The sequence below is a fragment of the Marmota flaviventris genome, chromosome 1 (assembly GCF_047511675.1).
Source record: "Marmota flaviventris isolate mMarFla1 chromosome 1, mMarFla1.hap1, whole genome shotgun sequence".
NCBI lineage: Eukaryota > Metazoa > Chordata > Mammalia > Rodentia > Sciuridae > Marmota > Marmota flaviventris.
This window is the reverse complement of record NC_092498.1, coordinates 136766115-136780202: the sequence shown is the minus strand read 5'-3', so window position 1 is coordinate 136780202 and position 14088 is coordinate 136766115. Positions and strand designations below refer to the sequence as shown.

The 14088-nt window shown below is 44.1% G+C and overlaps 1 protein-coding gene across 1 annotated transcript in view; it reads left to right on the top strand.

Annotated features, from left to right (window-relative positions):
- Positions 1–215: 215 nt before the first annotated feature.
- Cfap251 (cilia and flagella associated protein 251) overlaps positions 216–14088 on the top strand; it is a 67034-nt gene continuing 53161 nt past the window's right edge. Inside the window, exons 1-6 of the mRNA XM_027949106.2 lie at positions 216–386; positions 642–851; positions 1130–1151; positions 1695–2065; positions 9500–9640; positions 12455–12564. Coding sequence (XP_027804907.2) covers positions 216–386; positions 642–851; positions 1130–1151; positions 1695–2065; positions 9500–9640; positions 12455–12564 — 1025 coding nt within the window. The remainder of the gene's footprint in view (positions 387–641; positions 852–1129; positions 1152–1694; positions 2066–9499; positions 9641–12454; positions 12565–14088) is intronic.

Genomic DNA, 14088 nt, shown 5'->3' with positions numbered 1-14088 from the left:
AAAAAGGGCTAGGGATATAGCTCAGTGGTAGAGCACCCTGGATGGCCTCCATCCCCAGTAACACACAAAAAATATGATATTCCTCTTATTCCTGTGTAAAGAAACCAGAGCTGGTGTTGCACATTTCATCAATAGGATAGTACACCCAGGAATCAAAATGGGGCTTGCTGATTATTATGATCAATATCTCTCTAGAGGAACCTCTACAGAGAAAAATGTCGGATGCAGAAGAAAATGCCCTGGAAGAAGCAGAAGAAAGTGAAGAAACAGACGTGGAAGAAGAAGAATACAATTTGAATTATAAAGAGGTAGAAAATATGGAGCAAAAATCAAAAGAAGATGACACATCAGTATGGAGAGAATCTCAGGAGGAGGAGGAGGGGGAAGTGATGGAGGAGGAGAAGGAGGAGGAGGAGGTGGAAGGAGAAGAGATGGAGGAGGAGGAGGAAGAGGTGGAAGGGGAAGAGATGGAGGAGGAGGAGGAGGAGAAGGAAGGGGAAGAGATAGAGGAGGAGGAGGAGGAGGAGGAAGAAGAAGAAAAGGAGGGGAAAAGGGATAAGGAGAAGGAGTGGAGAGAAGAAACAAAAGAGGAGAAGGGAGATGAGGGAGAGGAGAAGGAAGAAGAAGAGGGTGAAGGTGAGGAGGAAGGAGAGGCAGAGGAAGAGGAGGTGGTGGTGAAGGAGGAAGAGGCTGTTGTAAAAGAAACCGAGGACAAGTTTGGAAAAACTGAGGAAGAGGTGGCTGCAGGAGTCCAGGAGGACATCACAGTGATACCTTCAGAAATCATGTCCATGATCAGTTTGGAGAAAGAATTTTCTAGTTCTCAGTCATCCATTTCAGGAGCTTTCCTGGTAAGTAGAATTGTAATTCATTCCTCCATTCATTCAAAATCATTAATTGAATACTCAATATACACCAGGCTCTGGGGATACAAAACCAAATAAGACACAATCCATTTAATTAAGGAGCTCTAGGGTATGTCTGGAGGCAGACCCACAACTGCATACGTAACACAACATGGAGGTGCAGGGATTGTGAGATGCACAGGAGATTAAAAAAAAAAAAAGTCAATTTAACCCATTTAGGAGGATGATCAGGACAAGTTCCCTGGAGGGAGGTGTGCACTCAGCTGACTTTAAAGGGCAGTAGGGGTTAGCGGAAGTGGGCTCATCTTAGTTAGCATCAGTGCAATAACAGTGGTATTGGCCTCCCCAGTCTGTTCCTAGTGGGGGAGAACTCAGCCCTGGCCCAACATAAATAACTCTGTGTCTAGCAGGCTTTTGGAAACCACCAATGACACTTAAAAGAATGATTTTACTGTCGTTGCCTGCTGGTAGGCTGAGAATAAATCCAGACTCACCCAGGACTCATTTTTTTTCTATTAGTTATTGATGGACCTTAATTCATTTATTTGTTTATATGCGGTGCTGACAATCGAACCCAGTGCCTCCCACATGCTAGGCAAGCCATCTACCACTGAGCCATAACCCCAGCCCCTTGGACTCATTTCTTAAGTACAAAATGTGCCAGGCTCCTGACACATTATGAAAAACATCTCATAATTCCAAGGTGAGGCTAACACCAAGACTGGCTGGTGAAGAATAGAGGGAACAATAAATAGGAGAATGTGCAGGAGGCACTGTGTTTAAGAATCATGATCTCCTTTTATTTCTTTTTAAAGGAAACCCAAGGAGATAAGTCTTCCTTACCATCAGGCAATTCTGAAATAAATGAAATTTTAAGAGATCTCAGCTCACAACATTCATTTCTGGATTTGGAGCAAATCAATAATGAGATTGATCAGACAGATTGGCAGTTCCCAGAAGAGCTTGAGGAGAAACCTGGAGAAGCTCCCCAAGACACAGTGGAACAAGCAAAAGGGGATTTGATATCAGAACAGGAAGCCACAGAATCAGAAGAGGATGAAAGGACACATGAAAAGAAAGAGTCATACAACCTCACTGAAAAAGGAGAAAAAGAAAGGGTCTCCAAGGAGTCCCTGGTGTCCACCACCACAGAGGATTCCTTGTTCCAAAAGGATGAGAGCACCCCTGTGTACCCCTTGGTAAGCATAAAGTGCACCTTCATTTCCCTGGTGCTTGGAGAGTATGAGAAAACAGGAGAATTGCATGTGTGTCTGGAGAACGCCCTACCAGAAAGATGCTTTTTAAGCTAAGAACTCTGGTTGGACATGTGTGATGAACGGGAACATGAACGCTCCATCTGGGTTCAATACTGTTGCTCAACGGGCAGGAAATTCCATGCATAGTTTGTTCCATAGGGTGTTGTTTTGAGCAAGAGACTCAAAATCTCGTCCTCCCTCTCTCCCCTTGACTTTTCTCCCTCTCCTCCCACCCTCTTTCCTTTTCTTCTCCTTTCCCACCTTCTTCTCCCTCCTCCCTCTTTCCTCTCCTCTCCACCTGCCATGTTGTAACCTCCCGGGTCCCTTCAGTTCTTTCCCTTCCCCTTCTTGCCTCACCTCTCCGCCCTCCACTGGGTTGATGCCTTTATGGACTCCCCAAATCCTGGCCAGAAAAGTGACAGGTGTGATGAAAGTGGAGACTGCTTTGCAAAGCACCAGCCTGTCCCAAGGACTCTGCCTCTGCTGCTGATATTCCAGGGAAGCACCATCTGGGAGGCATAAAAATATTATCATTTACTCAGAGAAGGAAAAGCAGGGTTTTTTTTTTCTTTTTCCCCTTCTTCTTCCTCCATCTGCTACTTTCAGAAAATCATTTCCTAGGATTTGCCTTGTTTTTCTTTTTTCCTGTAGTCTTATGCCTGTGGAAAGTTTGGCAGCAATCGATGGCATATAAAGTACCCAACATAGCTCCTAACACAGTGACCCACCATGGGTGTTCTACACTCTATGATGCAGAGGACAAGGACGATGGGGAGTGGAGTCATCCAGTGGGGAAGGCAGACTGCTACAAACCTCCTTTCTAGAGATTTGACCTTCTTTGAGCAGGGGTCCCCCACAGCCTGCAGTTGTTCAGCCTGAGCTGTAGACTAATGGGGCTGTGGGCCCATCCAGACTTTGGTCTTATTTCTCCAGCTCACCAGAGCTCAGGTAGGATGGCCGCAAGAGCGAGGAATCCATGCCCGGCCTGCCGCTGGCCTCCAGGAGAGCCATTCCCCAGTTCTGGTTCCAGTCGGCTTTGGTCTCGCTGAAGGACCAAAACTTTCCTGGATCTTTGCAAGTTTCTTTAGCTTTTTGAAAGTACCTTTCTCCTTTATTATTTTTCTTTTGTTTAAACCAATCAGTGCTCTTTGTAAAGACGTCATACAACATAGACATGTCTGAAGGAAGAGCCCTCTCCCACACCCACTCCCATCCATCTCGCTTCCCTGGGAACTCCTGCTCCATCTGGGAGACTGTGTCTTTCCTGATCTTTCTCCTGACGAACACCAACATACTGTGTGCTCATAGGGTGCACACACACACAGCTCACATTTGGTTTAATTTTTTTTCTTTTTTAACCACTGAGATATCCTGCATTTGTGCAAGATGTGGAAAACTCGGTATGTCTTGGAAGGTTTCTGATATCGGTGCCTGTAGCTCCATTTTTTCTTTTTAAATGTAACTGCTCACTTCTCTGTAGCCATTTATGTTTCTTCTAATTCCTTCTTCCCTCTCACAAAAGTTGCCATGGGGAATGTGCTCCTCCTTCTCTCTTGTGCCTCCGGTGGCCACCTTTTTCTTTTGAAGTCCCCTGAGAGAAGTCACAATGCTACTGGCAAAAGACATAACCATGAATTCCACCCAGCCAGGAAACAAAGTAATCATGTTCTTATGGGCAGGATCTCAGAATATCACACACAGAGAAGTTCAGGTTTGACAATAAAATTTTATTTTTCACATCAGCATGTTTTAGGAAAAGGCTGAGGTAAGAGGTGGCTCCCTCCTGGTCATTGTCCCCCACATTAGAGCTGATATAGAATATAGGGATTAACACTCTGCTAGGTGATGAGTCCCATCATCACTGGGTGAAGGCAGCCCAGTTGACCTGGGAAGAGCTGCTGTAGCTGAGGAGAGAGTCTGTCCAGAAATGTTTGCTTTTTATAACTAATTTACAAAATGGAAAAATTAATTTTCAGGATTAATATGATGATCCTTTTAGGATTAGCGACTTTCCAAAAGAACAATTTCATTTTGCATGAATCAGTTTTTAAGAACCAAATATTAAATAATTCTGTTCCTAGAAGTTGCAGCTTGAGACAATTATGATTCCATCGTTCTACCACTCACGCCCACACAATAAAAGATCTAAATAGAAATATAAATTATAAGGAACAGGCACATGGAAACAGAACAGGACAGAGAATGAAGAATGAAGGAGAGGGAAATTGGCCATATTACCTGCTATGTCTGTCTTGGGGAAAAATGTATGGTATATCCATTTAACTTTATAAATACTTAGTTCATAGATAAGAAAGGAAACTTTCCTGATTTTGTTTCTATAGTCCAATATAATTCCCTGATTTTTAACGTCTCATCATTCAAACATCACTTTCTACATTCTTCCATGTTTAATTAATTGTCCCTAATTTTTTAAAAAGAATTTTAACTTATTTTACTTATCTATTTTTTTTAATGTGTGCTGAGGATTGAACCCAGTGCCTCATCCATGCTAGGCAAGTGCTCTACCACTGAGCTATAGCCCCAGCCCCCTGGTTAAAAAAAAAAAAAAAAAAAAAAAAAAATATATATATATATATATATATATATATATATATATATATATATATATTTCTTATTTATTTATTTATTTTAAGAAGTTGACGGACCTTTATTTTTTTTTAATTTATTTGTATGTGGTGCTGAGAATCGAACCCAGTGCCTCACGCATGCTAGGCAAGCGTGCTACCACTGAACCACAGCCCCAGCCCCATGGTTAATTTTTAATAGACCTTATTTTTGAGCAGTTTAAGCTTATTGAAAATTGAGCCCAGGGGCTGGGGATGTGGCTCAAGCGGTAGCGCGCTCGCCTGGTATGCGTGTGGCCCGGGTTCGATCCTCAGCACCACATACAAACAAAGATGTTGTGTCCGCCGATAACTAAAAAATAAATATAAAAAGAAAAAAAAAAAAAAGAAAATTGAGCCCAGAGTTACAGAGTCCCCATCGGCTCCCTTGCACCTCCCTCTTCCCCAGGTGACCCTTTTATTAACATCCTGCAAGAGCAGTACATTTGTTGGCCTCCGTGGGCCAACATTGACAAATCATTGTTAACTAAAGTCCTTGGTTCACATTAGGGGGTCACTCTGTGCTGTATGCTGTGTGGGCTTTGACAAGCACAGAATGATGTGTATCCACCATTTCAGGATCTTTCAGGAGAGATTCACTACCCTCGGGATCCTCATGCTCCACCTATTCCCTCTTCTTCCTCCTGCTGGGCCCTGGCTGCCGCTGGAGTTGTCACTGTCTCTGTCATTTTGCCTTTTCTAGAATGTATGGAGCCCTTTTAGATGAGCTTCTTTTACTTAGCAATATGCATGTAAGGGTTCTCCATGTCCTGCTGTGGCTCAGCAGGCCATTTCTTTTTATCATTGAATTGCATCCCATTGTACGGATACACCACAATCTGTATGGATACACAAAAGATTACTACAAAAACAAGCTGTCATTGAATTAAAAGCAGTAGACTTTAAACATAAAATTATAATAAAAAAGCTTTTCTATTCAATTAAAAGTAATAGATTTAGCTGGGTTCAATGGTACATATGTGTAATCCCAGCAATTTGGGAGGCTGAGGCAGGAGAATCCTACGTTCAAAGCCAGCTCTTCAGCAACTTTGCAAAGCCCTAAGCAATTTAGCAAGACCCTTTCTGAAAATGAAAAATAAAAAGGTCTGGGAATGTGGCTCAGTGTTTAAACACCCCTGGTTTCATACCTCATATCCGCCCCCCCAAAAATGTAATAGGTTTTAGTACTTATAATTTTTTATTTAATGAAATTTTTATTTTTGGATTTATTCCTAGAAATGTGGAACTTTTAATTCTTCTAAGAGAATTTTGTCTTTTTATCTTTTATCCTTCCAGGAAAAAATGGTATATAAGAACCAAATCTTAGGTTGAATACTTGCCTTTCTTGTTACTTATTGACTTTATTATCACCTGACTGTTCACCGTGCTTTCAGGAAGTAATGGAATTTCACCATGTTAACTGCTCACTGTGGGTTGGTGCCTAGTGAGGTCTGGGTCTTGGGGAATGGAAGAGTAGGGAATGGTTTCTATTTACGGTTAAAGGCTTTTTCTTTTCTTTCTTTCTTTTTCTTTTTTTTTTTTCTAACTGGGATTGAACCCAGAGGTGCTTAACCACTGAGGCACATCCCAGTCCTTTCTTGTATTTATTTAGAGATTGGTCTCAGTTGCTTAGGGCCTTGCTAAGTTGCTGAGGCATCCATCTATCCCACTGCCTTTCCATTTTCATTTGCAAAACCGAAACTCTGCACCCATTTAACCAAATCTCTCCTTCCTTTCCTCCCTCAGCCGCCGGCTCTTGCTGTTCTCCTTTCTCTCTCTGAATTTGGAACCATAGCAGTGCTTGTCCTCTCGTGACAGGCTTATTTCCCTTCATGTTTTCAAGGTTCATCCATGTAGCCTGGGTCAGAACTTTCTTCCTTTGAAAGACTGAATAATATTCCACTGTAGGGAAAGACGGCAGTCTGTTCATCCATTCATTCACCAGTGGACACTGGGGTTGCTTTTGCTCTTATGAATCGTGCTGCTATGGACATGAGTGTACAAATATTTTTTGAGTCTTTCCTTTCAACGGTTTTGGATTTATACTCAGAAATTTAATTGCTAGATCAAATTGTAATTTTTTCCCCAGCACTGGGGATTGTACCCTGGGCACTCTACCACTGAGCTACATCCCTAGTTGCTGCCCTTCCACCTCCCCCACTCCTACCCTGCTTTTTCTTTCTTATTTTGAGACAAGGTCCTGTTAATTACCCAGACCACCCTTGAACTTGTGATCCTGCTGCTTCAGCCTTCTGAGTAGCTGTGATGTCAGGCACGTGCCACCATTCTTGGTGTGATAATGCTATTTTTAATTTTTTTGATCTTTGATTTCATTTTTAATTATCTCAAATTTTATGATCACATAATTTGAAAATTTGTGCTGATGGGATATCTCTTCTACTTTAATCCTTCTAGTGAGTTGGCAAAAGCACCATTACCCAATCACACTTCCACAGTTTTCCCACAGTTTTTGTGTTTTTGAATAGCTGTTTAAGAACAATCTTGCATTATTACTTAGTCTGATACAGAAAGTATTCAAAAGTATAATCTAGTTTGCTATTGTACATGCTGACTTTAAAACATCTGAACTTGCAAAAATGTGTTACATATTCTTTATTTGATATTTTACACATAAGTAAAAGACAGCATTTTATTTTATTTTGGGTACTGGGGATTGAACTCAGGGACACTTGACAACTGAGCCACATCCCCAGCCCTATTTTGTATTTTATTTAGAGACAAGGTCTCACTGAGTTACTTAGCACCTTGCTTTTGCTGAGGCTGGCTTTGAACTTGCAATCCTCCTGCCTCAGCCTCCCAAGCCACTGGCATTACAGGTATGTACCAATGCACCTGGCAAAGGCAGCATTTTAGATATGAGGAATTCTAATTAAATTGGATTGGTCAACAAAAATATAAAGTAGACCAGACTGCTTCCTTGTCCTCAGCCACGGTCCTTAACAGTTTGATGAACACAAATTGAAACGCGTGTGAGTCTTGTTGGGCTCAGAGACAGTGAAGGGATCTCCTCCAGGATTTAAACTTGTTCACAGAACCAGTCATGTAATCTAAGTATAAAACCAGCCTTCAGTAGGCTTTAAATGGCCTTCACTACCCTGTGAAAGGTTGGACATTACTAATGAATTCTAACCATATCTCTGGAAAGGAAAAATGGTGATCATACTTACTGAACTGGGATTATCATCAAAACTTTTTAAAAAATCATGTCCATTGAACTACAAATCAATTTTATTTGAACCAAGCCTGTCCAAAAAAATATTCTGCCAGGGCTGGGATTGTAGCTCAGTGGTGGAGTGCTTGCCTTGCATGTGTGAGGCACTGGGTTTGATCTTCAACACCACATAAATAAATTAAAAATAAAGCTATAGTGTTCATTTACAACTAAAAAAAAATCTGCCAGCCATTCCTGATCTGAATTCTGGTGTCTGTCATCAAGTAAATGATGGTGCATGCAAGAAAGCCATGAGGCATTCTGTTTTGTAATAAACAAGCCTGTGGCTATTACTCGTTAGTAGCTTTTCTGAGTTTTTCAGATAGTTTTTGTTCTGGGAGGTTCCTTTTTGAGATTCTCCAAATACTCTATCAGTGCTCCCTGTCCCCAGGTGACACCTGTATTCCTGTTGGGGAACCCAGGCCTGACATGCCTTCCACCCAAGCAGTCCAAGGCTCAGCCCAGTCTTGCACTGGCTGCTCTTCCCTTGGTGTGGCCCTGGGCACACTTCTGAACAAGAACCTTCTTGTCTTTCTCTACATCACCCATTTTTATCTTGCAGCAATTTCTCTGCCCTGTGCACCTCTTATCAGCTTATAAGACTTCTTCTTATAAGCTACTCTCCATTCTCTTCTGTTCTTAATTTTTTGGGGGGATGGGTACAAGGGATTGAGTCCAGGGATGCTTACCACTGAGCAACATCCCTAGCCCTTTTTATTTGTTTGAGACAGCATCTTCCTAAGTTGCTGAGGCTGGCTTTAAACTTGTGATCATCCTGCCTCAGCCTCCCGAGCTGCTGGGACTACAGGTGTGTACCACCTGCCCATCTAATGTAGGGTTTTTGTTGTTGTTGTTGTTTGTTTGTGTGTGTGTGTGTGTGTGTGTGTGAGGTTTCTTTCACTTAGTGTCCCCTCTTCAAAGATTCTTTCATATTGTAGCATGTAGAGCCTTTCTTTTTCTTTTTTCTTTTTGTTTGAGTCGGGTGGGTACCAGGGATTGAACTCAGAAGCACTTGACAACTGAGCCACATATTTAGCCCTATTTTTTTTGTGGGGACAGGTACCAGGGATTGAACTCGGGGGCACTAGGCCACTGAGCCACATCCTCAGCCCTATTTTGTATTTTATTTAAAGACAGGGTCTCACTGAGTTGCTTAGCGCCTCACCATTGCTGAGACTGGCTTTGAACTCATGATCCTCCTGCTTCAGCCTCCCAAGCTGTTGGGATTAAAGGTGTGGGCTACCCCACTGGGCTTTTTTTTCTTTCTTTCTTGAGATGGTGTCTTGCTGTCATCCAGGCTGGCATCAAAATTCTGGACTCCCACGATTGTTCCTACCTCAGCCTTACGAGTTCTGAAACTGTTGTCCTGTACCATGTACCCGGCTCACTGCTGAGAATTTTCTTAAAGTGATTTTTCTCTGTGGCACTGGTGCTGTGGAATTCTTCTCTGGGTATTGGTGCAGGAGCGTGGCTCTGGGCTCTGCACACTAGCATCCTGCTGGTTTTGCTTTTGTCTTCTAGAACTTGACCTGGTCGTTTGGATGGAACAGTTCCCTCCCTGTCTTCTATGTCCGTGAGAAGAACCATAGAGTCCTTCTGTACGTGTCTTCTCACAATGCCGTCATCTATAATATCTTCAGGAATAGCCAGTACCACCTGCAGGTATGTGGGGCTTTTCCTGCTTGTAAAGGGCTCTAACTTGTGGGTAGTGTTTTGCTTTGGACTTTCAGGCTGACTTCACTGTATCATTGTCATACTTTCCTGCCTCTCCTTTGAACTACAGCAAATCCTGCTTTTTTTTTAAAGAGAGAGAGAGAGAGAGAGAGAGAGAGAGAGAGAGAGAGAGAAATTTTAATATTTATTTTTTAGTTCTCGGCGGACACAACATCTTTGTTTGTATGTGGTGCTGAGGATCAAACCCGGGCCGCACGCATGCCAGGCGAGCGCGCTACTGCTTGAGCCACATCCTCAGCCCAAATCCTGCTTTTAGAAACATGTTATTGTTCACTGTCTCTATGATTCTAATCAGCATCAGTTGACAAATAGCAGTGGATATTAATTTTATCCTTGCAAGAATTTAAAACATCTGTATTTTTTACATTTCTGCAAAAATGTGGACAATGTAGACCATGATGTCTCCAGAGAACCACAGTGAACACAAGGACATCTGTTCACCAGGGAGTCAGGCCTAATGAATACTTAGACTCCTTTCCAGTTTCCAATGAGCTTGGATCCTCATAACCAAGCTGAGATGTGGGTATTAACATACCCATTTCACAGAAAAAGAAACTGAGGCTCAGAATAGTTTAAGTGACTTGCACAAGACTGTGGGTGGTAAACAGTGACTGGAGTTCTCCTGACCTGAATATATTTAGGAGGTCAGTGGGCCTCCTGTCCCTCCCTCCCTACAGTAGCTCTCTTAGTTCAACCCTGCCTTCCTCCTGTGCGTCCTCCATGCTGTCTTCCTCCTACCACTCTGTTTCCTTCATTCTTAACATTTTACCCCTCTCATTGTCATCACTCATCTACCTAACTGTCCTGTTTCTTGGTGTCTGACATGCCCTGGTTGACCTGGTGAACAGTTCTGTGTTATATTTTCATTGACTTGCTTTGTTATAGGACCCTCCTTAGTCAATACCTAGTTCAAAACCTTCACAAAGTATTTACCAAGAACCCGGACAATGTTGAGCACTGAGCCAGGAGTCCAAGGCACACACACGCAGCTCCAGGAGTTTCCTTCCTGGAAGCACAGAAACACTGACATCAATCAGCAGGCAGCCGCCTTGGAGCTTGGTTGAGTGTGCAGCACAGAGGGCAGAAGCTCCAGCCGAAGGGAAGGGAGCTTGTAGACAGGCTCGGCTGAGCTAGGAGAGGGAAAGGAGGGTCATGCTCCACAGAGTCCAGCCTCACCAGAGTCAATGGCTGGGAATGGCCTTGACCATTCATCATATCACAAACGTGAATCATGACCACTGCGTTTCTGATTGTGGGTCTGCAGTCGTGAACAAAGCAGGTGTCGTCCCTGCCCTAGTGAGCATCCAGACTAGTGTGGAAAGACATCAGATAGGTGAACGCATGACGACATGGTCACACTGTAACAGAGCAAAAATACTCCAAGAAAAATCGGGGTGAGAGAGAATTACTTTAACTTTTTAAAAAATTGAACCCAGGGATGCTTACCACTGAGTTCCATCCCCAGCCCTCTTTATTTAATTTAATTAATTAATTAATTAATTTACTAATTTATCTTTGGTACTGGGGATTGAACATAGGGGCATTTCACCAGTCCTTTTTTAATTAAAAATTTTAAATGTTTTATTATTATTATTATTATTATTTAACTATTTTAAAACTAGTTAATAGACCTTTATTTTATTCATTTATTTATATGTGGTGCTGAAAACCGAACCCAGTGTCTCACATGTGCTAGGCAAATGCTCTACCACTGAGCCATAACCCCAGCCCCTGTTTTATTATTTTTAACATTAATGTTTTGGTATTGGAGATTGGACCCAGGGGCTCTTTACCACTTTACCAGTCATTTTACTCTTTACCAGTCCCATCCCCAGTCCTTTTTTTTTTAAATATTTTTTTATTTGTTGATGGACCTTTATTTTATTAATTTATTTATATACTGTGCTGAGAATTGAACCCAGTGCCTCACACATGCTAGGCAAGTGCTCTACCACTGAGCCACAACTCCAGCCCCGCAGTTCTTTTTATTTTTTGTTTTGAGACAGGGTCTCACTCAATCTGAGGGCCTTGCTAAATTGCTGAGGCTACCTCCTGCCTCAGCCTTCGGAGCCCTGGGATTATGGGCGTGGCCACTGCAGCCTGCACTTAGAAAGTCTGTTTCTGCTGAGACCTGAGGGATGAGAATGAGCCAACAGGGACAGTTTAAGGGAAAGAACTTTCCAAATTGAGGGAGCTCCACGTGCTCGTGTGTGAGGCTCAGAGAGAAGGCCAGGTGGCTGGTGCAGAGCCAGGAGGGAGTGAGGGAGCCGAAGGACACAGGGCTCCCTGTGCTGCGCTTTCAGACATTCACATGCTTCCGCAGGATGCCTCTGTTGTGCGGGGCCACCCTAGGACCATAAGAGAGACCAGGAGGATTGTCTCTCTCCAGAGGGGAACTGTGTCCCAGTTGGTGGGCTGCGGGGAGCCCCATGAGTGAGTGGGAGATCCCAGGCATCATCTTTTTCTCAACCTGGGTTGGGGGGTTGGGTAATGCCCCCACCCCCAGGGAGCCACCGTTCCTGTGGGGAGTGTGGCTTATTCTTCAGGTGTTTGAGGAGAGGAATTCTGAAAAAAACCCACCACGAGATGGAGGAAATCACGGGCAGGCCCACGGGAAAAGTTCCTACCCAGAGGAGCCTTGAAGGGAGCTCAGATCTCTCTGCGGGTCCCCAGTCTTCTCTGAGGTGCGTGAGGCTGGGCCCATCCTGGGTGCTTCAGAGCAGTTTCTCCTTATTTCCACAGGGCCACCCCAACCTCATCTCCTGCCTCTGCATCAGTGAAGACAGGCGGTGGGTTGCCACAGCGGACAAAGGGCCAGACTGCCTGATAATTATATGGGACACCTTCACAGGGTAGGCTTGTTCGGTCCCTCCTCCCCCTCCTCTTCCTCCTCCTCCTCCTCTTCGTCTTCCTCCTCCTCCTCTTCATCCTCCTTCTCCTCTACTCTTCCTCCTTTCCTCCTCCTCCTCTTCCTCCTCTCCTCCTCCTCCTCCTCCTCCTCATTTAATTCCTAAGTGGTTTTGTTCAAAAGAAACATTTAAGTCAACTTTTTCATTGCTGTAACAAAAAGACCTAACAAGAGTAATTAGAGGAAGAAAAGTTTATTTGGGGGCTCATGGTTTAGAGGCCTTAGTCCATGGATAGCCAGCTTCATACCTTGGGGCTCCAGGAGGGCAGAACCTCATGGTGGAAGGGTGTGGTAGAGGAAAGCAGGTCAGGACATGGCCACCAAGAAGCAGAGAGAGCGTGTAGTCGCTTCTTTTCCCCCTGATTTCTGTACAGTGTCTGCCATCCAGTAAGCAAAGAACGAGTAACACTGAGGCCCAGAAACTTGGTTAGTTGGTGGCCCCAAGTAGCCTGGGCTGGGAGGGGCTGACTCACAGTATCCCAGCACACATAAGCTCAAAGGATAAACCAGAAGTCAAATCGGCCACTTGCAATAAAAACCATTGCTTTCATAAAGACAGATTTTCTAGTCCCGGGTCAGCCTACCTTTTCTGGGGAAAAAAAATATTTTTCAGTGCTGGGCAAGGAACCCAGGGCCTCATACTAGCTAGGCAAGGCTGTACCACTGAACTCCACCCAGCCTCCCTGGGAAGTCCTAAGTGGTCATCCCCAAGTGCTCCCTTGCCCCAGCATGCCATATGTGTTCCATGCTGCCTGGCCTCCCGGCTGCGGCACATTTCCTGGTGGGTGTGCTTTATTATGTTCCATGTGTTTGCCTGCCACAGAGGCTCTCCCATGCGCTGTTCCTTGGCAGCCCCTCCGCTTCTGACAGCTCACCCTGCTCACAACCTTCAGTTGACCTTTCCCTCCTTTAAAATTAGTAGGCTTTCACTTTTTTAGAGCAGTTTTAGATTAATAGGAAAATCGAGAGGATAGTAGAGAAGGTTCCCTGTATCCGTTATTTACATCTTACACTAGCGTAGTACATTGTTGAATTAAGGAACATTGTCATTATTTGCATAGGAGTATACCTAGATTTCCTTCCTTTCATCCTAATGTCCCTATTCTGTTCTGGGATCCCATCCAGGTGACCACCTTAGATTGACTTGTCATGTCCCCTAGGCTCCTCTGGGCTGTGGCGTCCCCAGCCTTCCCTGGTTTGGGGATGACCTTCGCAGTTTTAGGGACCAGGGCTTCTAGGGAGCCCTCCATGGGAATGGGTCTGGCATTCTTCTCATGGTAGGACCCAGAGCCCTTGACTCACTGCAACATCTGAGACGTGAACCACAGTAGGCGTTGTCTCCTGGGTAGATGGCGAGTCCTTTCAGTCCAGTGTCGCAGAAACCAGCCCAGGGCCTAGAGAGGAGGTCAGCAAGTCCAGGCTCAGACATGGGAGCCTGGGCCCAGGCGGTGGGATTCTGCACCCTCCA